The sequence below is a fragment of the Corvus brachyrhynchos genome, unplaced genomic scaffold (genome assembly GCF_000691975.1).
Source record: "Corvus brachyrhynchos isolate BGI_N302 unplaced genomic scaffold, ASM69197v1 scaffold5, whole genome shotgun sequence".
Taxonomy (NCBI): domain Eukaryota; kingdom Metazoa; phylum Chordata; class Aves; order Passeriformes; family Corvidae; genus Corvus; species Corvus brachyrhynchos.
This window is the reverse complement of record NW_008238321.1, coordinates 7472156-7480524: the sequence shown is the minus strand read 5'-3', so window position 1 is coordinate 7480524 and position 8369 is coordinate 7472156. Positions and strand designations below refer to the sequence as shown.

The 8369-nt window shown below is 62.2% G+C and overlaps 1 protein-coding gene across 1 annotated transcript in view; it reads left to right on the top strand.

Moving 5' to 3' along the window:
- Nucleotides 1-5: 5 nt before the first annotated feature.
- Nucleotides 6-8369, top strand: part of FSCN1 (fascin actin-bundling protein 1) — a gene marked incomplete at its 5' end in the record, with an annotated part of 10273 nt that continues 1909 nt past the window's right edge. Inside the window, 5 exons of the mRNA XM_017734287.1 lie at nucleotides 6-231; nucleotides 6854-7010; nucleotides 7492-7613; nucleotides 7871-8038; nucleotides 8133-8369. The exon at nucleotides 8133-8369 is cut by the window's right edge and continues 1909 nt beyond it. Of these exons, the coding sequence (XP_017589776.1) occupies nucleotides 6-231; nucleotides 6854-7010; nucleotides 7492-7613; nucleotides 7871-8038; nucleotides 8133-8335 (876 nt within the window). The remainder of the gene's footprint in view (nucleotides 232-6853; nucleotides 7011-7491; nucleotides 7614-7870; nucleotides 8039-8132) is intronic.

Below are 8369 nucleotides of genomic sequence, written 5' to 3'. Positions count from 1 at the left end.
CCCGCCCCCCCGCCGCCGAGCCCGGCACCGCTTTCACGCTGGAATTCCGCTGCGGAAAGGTGGCCTTTCGCGACGGGGAGGGCCGCTACCTGGCCCCCTCGGGGCCCAGCGGCACCCTCAAGGCGGGCAAGAGCGCCAAGGTGGGCAAGGACGAGCTCTTCGCCCTGGAGCAGAGCTGCCCGCAGGTCGTGCTGAGAGCCGGCAACGATAGGAATGTCTCCACCCGGCAAGGTACGAGGGGACGGGGACTGCGGGTGCGGGGAACGGGACACCTCGGCCGCCCGCCCCGGAGTCCAGGGGTGTATCCGCCTCGGGGTGCGCCCCTGCCTCCCTCGGGTATCAGCTTCCATCGGGCATCGCCCGCCCCCAGCAACCCCTTTCATCCCTCCGGCATCACTTCCCCTGCATCTCCTCAGAATCGCCGCCTCGGAGTGGCCCCCCCGCAGCACTGTCCCCCCCAACCCCCAACATCTGCTGCCTTCCTGCAGCAGCCACCCCACAGGCTGCCCCCCTGCATTCCTCTGCCATCGCCCCCGTAGCGTCGTCCCCCCCCGCTCAAACCCCTTCTCACACCCCTCCCCTGGAGCCGCCATCTCCCCCGGGCACCCCCTGCACCCCTCAGCATGGCTGCCCGCGGTCCCTCCCCCAACGCCCCATCACGATCCCCCCGCATCCCTCCCACATCCCTTTCCCTTCCCCCTCCCGCATCCCTTCAGCATCGCCTGCCTGGGGGCCCCCATCCCTCCGGCACCCCCATCCCCGCACCATCGCCTCTGCAGGGCGCCCGGGGGGGGGCAGGGATGGCGAGGGGCCTGCCTTGGGGTGCAGGGATGGACGGGGAGGGGGGCTGGGAGGGGGTGGATGGGGTCTTCCCTCGCCGTGAAGGAGGCAGGGCTGTTTCCCTCGCCTTCCTTCCTGTGGAGCTCATTGTTCGCCCAACAAAGCCTCCACCAACCTCCCCCTTGCCCGAGCACGGCTGAGCCATGTGCCCAGCGGAGCAGGGAGGCTGCGGGTCCCACCGGGGGCTCTGGTTCCCCTAGGGGCTGGAGTTCCCATGGGTCGGGGGCTGGGTGGCAGCGTTACATAAAGGGCTTTGCCAAAACGCCCGCATCCTTCATCCACCCGCACAAAGGGAGCCGTCCCTCCGCACTCGCTGCACCGGCCCCGTCCCCTCCGCTCGCCGGAGGGGCCACGGTGCCACCCGCCTCGGGGACCCGGTCACATTCAGGGCTCCCCGGGCACGTGGCCGCCCGCTGCCCGCGGGTGCCCACCGAGCATCCCAGCCCCGCACCCAGGGGTCCGTGCTGGAAGATGGGGGGTCCCCGCTCTGCGATGCCGGCGGTGCCCGGTGTGTGCCGTGGGTGCCCCGGGGCTCATCGCCGGCGCGCCAGGTCAGGCCGGCGCACGCCGGGTGTGGGATGGGTACGAGCATGCAGCAAAGCCTGGAGGAACAGCGGGGAATTTTTTTTTGTGTGTATGTATTTCAAGGTTGCTGCTTAACCCTGATCCGTGCCCGGGCAGCTCCGTGCAGGGAGCTCCCTGCATTTCTCCTGTCCGAGGGCAAATCCTGCGCTGCAAAGCAGCCCCTTAAAAATCAATAATAAAATCTGCCAAGATGGGCAGTGGGGGTTGTTTTCCCAGGCATGGGGATTTGGGGAAGAGGAGGAGAGGATGGCGGGAGGCTGCCGCAGCGCCGTGGGGGAAGGGCTGCTGCAGCCCTTTGTCACCAGAGATGGGGAAACCAGATGTGGGGGGAGATGTGAGGGACGGAGTGGTGGCGGTGGGGGACCCCGTGGTGGGGGGGTGGCCCATGGAGCGGGTGGGAATGCTGCTGGCCGACCCTCCGCTTTGTCTAATTCGGAAGGGATGGGGGAGCAGGAAGGGGGGGAACAAATCTCCCCAGCAACAGAGGGCTCTGGGCTGTGCCCGGCCCCTTTCCAAGCAAAATACAGCGGGAAGGGCCGCGCTGGGGCTGCACATCCTCACTCGAGTCCGTTTTGGCTGGAGAAGCCGTTTCCACCCGGTTTATCCCTCCTGATGGCAGGGAAAGGCTGGGAGCTGCCGCTTTCTGGGGCTCATCCTCCCTTCTCCCATTGTGAAAGCGCCGTGTCCCAAGGTTGCCAAGAAGGCAGCAGAAACAGCCGTCGGAGGAAGCGGTTCCAGACAGCCCTTTCCCCGGCCGAGCTGATAAGGGCCATGCTGCTGGCAGATGCTCCCATGGTCACTGGGGATGGGGGATGTGGGATGCGGGCAGGGAGTGACTGTAGCTCGACACAGCCTCGTGGGAAAAGGCAGCTTGTTCCTGTGTGGAGTCAAGGAGGGAGCAGGGATGGCAGTGGCTGTCCCCCCTCTGCCCCATGGGAGGAGCAGAGATGGGTCCGTGGGGCTCTTCTGTGGTTCCCTTGGCTGGGATCCAGCTTTGGAACAGAATTGTCCCACCAGTGCCAGGTCAGCTCCTGGCTTGGAGTCTCCTCCCTGTCCCGGGGATGGCCGGTGTCAGCATCCCCTGCACACAGGGGACCACGCCACAAACACCCCCAGGGCAGGAAGGGATAACCCCAGGGGCTGGGGATATGCACCCCTCTTCTGCCTCCAGCCCTTCAGGACAGGATCCCCGGGCTCCCTGAGAGTTCCCATCTCCCCATCGCACCTCAAACGGAGCGGAGCCGGGTGCTGCCAGCAGCGAGCAGCCTCCTCCCCGCTTAATGGCTCCTTTCTAGCCCGGCTGCGGCAACAAAGGGCCCTTTGTGGGCGCGAGGGTCCCGGGGGCAGAGCGCTGGCGTCCTCCCCGCTGGGCCCCTGCCAGCCCCCCGCCCGCCCGAGGTGTGCCCCTGCCCCCCACCCGCATGGGGGAGAGGATGGGCTGGCTCGGGAGGGAGGAATTCCAGGAAACGGGATCTGGGGAGGAGGGCGAGCGAGAGCAGCGGTGAAGGGAGCACGCCTGGACATGCCGCGTTGGCAGCGGGGAGCTCTGCCCTGGGGCCAGGAGCCCTCCCGGCATGGGCTGAGCCGGATTTCCCCCCCCCCAGTTCATCGTGGTGCCACGGCAAGGCAGGGAGATGCGGCTCCAGGGCAGGGGGCAGGCTCGGATGCAGATTTTCCGTGCAGTGGCCTGCTGACACTTGGGGGATACCACAAAGCCACAGGAAATCCACAGGGAAGGAGGGGTGGGTTTTTCAGGAAGTTCATGTTTCACCCCTCCCCGTGACCCCTTCGCAGAGCTGCACCCCCAGCAGAGGAGCTGCTGGTTCCCCGTGCTCCAGGCTGTTGGATTTAGACAAAAACCTGTTTGGATTTCTGCGGGGGTGCAGTGTAAGCCCAGCTGAAGGGCAGGGAGGGGGCAGGAGGAGTCTCTGAGCACGTGTGCGGGTGCAGTGCTGGGTGGAGGTGCCAGAGCCCCGCAGGGAGCCCAGACCCGACCTGTGCTGGCAGTCCCATCCTGAAATCCTGCCCCGCTGCCCTGAGGGCCTGGGGACACTGCAGGGTGCTGCCGGCACTCCCGTGGAGGAATCCAGGCTCGGTTTTTTTGGACATAACCGTGGGGTTTTTGAAAGGAGAGTTGGAAGATGGGAAAGGTGTTCCTCTCCATGGAGCTCATCCCACTGGCTTCCCAGGATGGCTCATGGGAGATGTTCTGTGTGATTTGAGTGCACAGGGAAAGTTTTCTACATGCCTTGAATGCCCCCACGCTGTGTCTGCAGCCGCCCATGGTGTGGAGGTCAACACAGCTACAACAAAATCTGCTTCTTTAGAGGGAAGAGCTCAGCTCTGTGGGAAGTACAGGAAGGTGTGTGCCTGCTCTGGGATGGCCATAGGCCTCCTGGTACATCCACAGTCATGGCTGGAGAGCAGCCAAGGCTCCGGCATCAATCCTGCAAACCCACGAGCTTGGAAACCTCGGCAGCCGAGGACTCGGGGAGCCTTTTCCTGCTCTCTGAGGACCTCAAGCCCAGGGACTCGGCGTTAGGAAGCCCTGGGGAGACAACATGCCTCAGCCTTCCCAACCTCTGCGTTTTCCCCCAGATCCCTGTAGCAAACCCACGTTGCAGACGGAGCTGGAGGACATCCCACGCTGGGAATTTTGGGGAGCACAGGCATACCTGCACCCCCCTCCCAAAGAGCCGCCATGTGCTCGCCCCCCTCCTGCCTCCAGCTGTAATTAGCAGCTTCGTCAAGGTCAGGAAGAGCAGTGCCAGCTCCAGACTGTAAATTTACCAAGAGCATTAATTAATCCATGATTGCAGTGGGAGCGGCCGCGGCTCCCTGCCACAGGCCCCGGGGGGTGGCTGTGGGGACAGCCTGTCCTCCACCGCGGGGACATGGGGACATCTCTGTAGGACCCCGTGCTTCCTGCAGTTTCCCCCATCCCGCCCAGCTCCGAGCCCCCAACTTTCCCGCTCCAGCCCAGTTCCAGCCCTTTGAAGCCTCCTCCTGCCCCAGCCGTAGCCGCATTCCTTTGTGCTGAGTCGGTGTAACCCAACCCCGCGCTGCTTTTGAGGAGGGGGCGGTGGGAGACCCTCCTGCTGCCGGGTCCTTCCAGGCACCGGGGAAGCCAAAGCTCCGTGAAAGGTGAGGCTGGCAGAGAGGTGGAGGAGGCCGGTGGGTGCACTGTGCTCCGTGCTGGGGGTCTCTGGGGAGAGGGAATAGTGTTTGGAGGCTCCTGGCACTCCCTGTGCTGCTCCTGCCCCTCCCTGTCCTGTCTCCAGCCTGGCCAGTCCTGCTCTGTGGCACACAGCATCCCCCTGGGCCCTGCAGGTCAGCGAGTTCTTCCCAGAAAAGTGCAGTGAGCGGAAGCACCACCCCCACTCCTCCCCCACAAACCACAGGGACCCACAGCTCTCGCAGGTTTGGGGGGCCCAGCGGTGCTGCCAGCCTTGAGGGATGGGCTGTGTCCCCCAGGGTCACCTCCCCACAGCCCAACCTCACTGTGAGCCCCTGCAGAGCCCCTCTCTCTGTTTTACAGCTCTGGATTGGGGCTGGAGCTGCCTGACGCCAGGATGCAAAATCAAAACCAAATGTTCCCACAACCGCCAGCTCAGCCCCCGGCAGTGCTGGGAGGCGGCGAGTGTGAGAGGGCTCTGGAGCCGAGGACTGGCCAGTGGGGCTGGGCTGGTGGCCATCGGCACCCATTGGCCCCTGTGCTGCCCAAATACCCTGGGGAGAGAAGCACCAGGGTGGCTGAGTGTCCATCAGGAGAGTAATGGAATCACAGAATGGTTGGGTTGGGAGGGATCACGGGCAGGGACACCTTCCACTAGAATGGATTATTCCAAGCCCCATCCAACCTGACACTGATGAACCCTTCCAGGGATGGGAGCTGCAGAAGGCACTGGAGGGTGCCTGGAGAGGTGGGGGGGGATGCTGTGAGCAGAGTGGCAGCCATAGACCAGTTAGGATGTGGGAGATAAGATTATGGCCAACAAAACGAAGCCTTCAAAGCCTGATCCCTTTGGGAACAAAACCCGATCCTTTTGGGAAAGGTGAGAGATGGATATGCAAAGCAGAGGCTGCTCCTGGGCACTGGGATGGGGCCTGTTTGGAGACACAGATGGGTGATGTGGAGCCCCAGGGAGCTGTGTCTGCAGGACAGCTGGGTGCAGCTGCTGGGATGTCCTGGTGGCTTCCCAGAGCAGTGGGGCCACCAAAACTGCAGTCCCTGAAGCCCTTCCAGTGACTGTGTACAGCACTGAAATCCCAGCAGCCGAGAAACTGGATGCATTGTGGAGGTGTGAGGGGCTGAACACATGGCCAGCCGCCACCTCCTTCAGCTGCTCCTCATCAGACTCGTGCTCCAGAACCTTCCCCAGCTCCGCTTCCCTTCTCTGGACATGCTCCAGCACCTCCATGTCTTTACTTTAGTGAGGGGACCAGAACTAGACACAATGTGGACTTGAACCCTTTGCACTCGTGCAGCAGGGAAGGATGCAGGTGTGTTTGGCTCTGGAAAATTCATCCAGTTCCTCTGAACTCCCATTTCACTAAGCTCAGCAGTGGGGCTGAGCTCTGCTCTCCAGCTCCCTCCCCAAAACCCAGAGCTCCACCACTGGCTTTGGCTACAGCTTGTGGCTCGCATCCCCAAAGTGTTTTTAGGCTGAAATCCACCAGGCTGGAGAGCTCTGGAGCAGTTTTGGCCCCGCTAGCCCTGACTAAGCAGGTTTGCTCGGGCTCAGTGCCTGAGGTGGATGCACACATGGCTGGCGGTGGCCCAGGGCTGTGGCCAGTGGCCCCAGGACCAGCTGCATCCACCTCCAAGGGTAATGCTGTCTCTGGTCCCTTGGGCACAGGGATGGGCCATCCTGGCTGGCAGAGCTGGGGGACAGGCTGGTGCTGATGATTTTGGGGTGTCAGGGAAAGGCTTGGCTGCCCTAGGGCTTTCCTAAGCCTCCTGTCCCTGCACACCTCACTGCCCCAGCGAGACGTGACAATTGTGGATGAAAAACGGTGCCACGGTCCTTAAACACGCCATGAGCTGGGATTCATGGGTGCTGCAGCAGCCTCTGCTAATGGGTTGAGTAACCTGGCTGTCACCTTTGGGAAAAACTGTAGCCCTTTTCCTTATAAAACATCTACATTGGTCTTTGCTTCATTGTAATGGAGCTGCTGAGTCAGGAGTGGAAGCTCACGGCTGCCCAGCCCTTGTTTAGGGCCTTAACACCCAATATCCAAATGAAAACTTGGATTTGAACTCCAAATGCCAGAGGGGAGATCTGTGTGAGGGATTTGGGAGCCACCAAAGCTCACCCAGGAAGCAGGAGCCCCTCTCATTTGGGTTTCCTGGGCTGCCCTGCACCTGGACCTGCTGGAGGTGGGTTGTCATCCCACCCTCCCATCTCCATCTGTCTCTGCTCTGTAGGGATGGACCTTTCAGCCAACCAGGACGAGGAGGGTGACCAGGAGACCTACCAGCTGGAGATCAACAAGGACACCAAGAAATGCGCCTTCCGGACCTACACCGGGAAGTACTGGACCCTCACCTCCAACGGGGGCATCCAGTCCACCGCCTCCACAAAGTGAGTCTCCTGTCCCCGGCAGCTCAGGGCAGTGCCTGGGCTTCAGAGAACCCTTTGCATCTCCCAGGGGAATTCAAGGGGGATTTTCCAGCGTGGGTGCTCACACCAAATGCTTCCCAGCAGAGGCAGTGCATTCCTGGGAAAGCCAGGGATGTGTCGGGGCTTGCCACCCACGATGCTCTGGAAGTCCCTGGGGCCACATAATCCTTCCCGGCTGGCTGGGGCTGTCGAAATGCTTTGCCCTGCAGTGCAACTCTGAGAGCCAGGCGGAAACCCCAGAAGTGCCTTTGGCTGCCTTGCCTGTCTCCTGCCTGTGGGGCGAGGGCTTCCCAGCAGGATGGCCACCACAACACGAGTCATCCCGCAAAAACAGATCGAATCGGGCTCTCCCGATCCAGCCGTGACCTTCCCAAGCCAGCAGGGTGGCAGTGGCAGGGTCCCTCTCTGTCACACCCCACTGACTGCCCTCTCTGCCCCACAGGAATGCGAGTTGCTACTTTGACATCGAGTGGTGCGACAAACGCATCACCCTGAAAGCTGCCAACGGCAAGTACGTGACAGCGAAGAAGAACGGGCAGCTGGCAGCCTCCATGGAGACAGCGGGTAAGGAACCCTTGGGCACACCACACCAGGACAGCAGGGGATGAAAAAAGCCTTCCCAGAGCCAGGCTCTTCTTCCAAGTGGTGTTCAGGCAATAAGTTCTCTTAGTGACTGATGTGCTGTGAGATGAGGGGACAGATGGGGTGGATGAGAAATGGGTGGGGGGCACAGCCCCTGCTCCTCACTGCTGCCTGCCAGCTTTGGGGTCTGGCTCTGTGCCCCCCCGGCTGCTCTCACAGCCCCTGTCCCCTCGGCGCAGGTGAGACGGAGCATTTCGTGATGAAGCTGATCAACAGACCCATCATTGTCCTGCGCGGCGAGCACGGCTTCATCGGCTGCCGCAAGGTCACCGGCACCCTGGACTCCAACCGCTCCTCCTACGATGTCTTCCAGCTGGAGTTCAACGACGGGGCCTACAACATCAAGGGTGAGTGCCCGGGGTGGCTGCAGGCTGGAGGGTGGTGGTGGCCTTTGGGGTCCCCATGCTGGCTCACGAGGCCACTGTGTCCCCTCTCCTGCAGATACCACTGGGAAGTACTGGATGGTGGGGAATGAGTCATCCGTCACCAGCAGCAGCGACACCCCTGTGGACTTCTTTTTTGAGTTCTGCGACTATAACAAAGTGGCCATCAAAATCAATGGCAAATACCTGAAGGGCGACCACGCTGGGGTGCTCAAGGCATCGGCCGACACCATCGACGCCTCCACCCTCTGGGAATATTAATGCACCTTAGGGTACCTCCCATTGCCAACTTCTC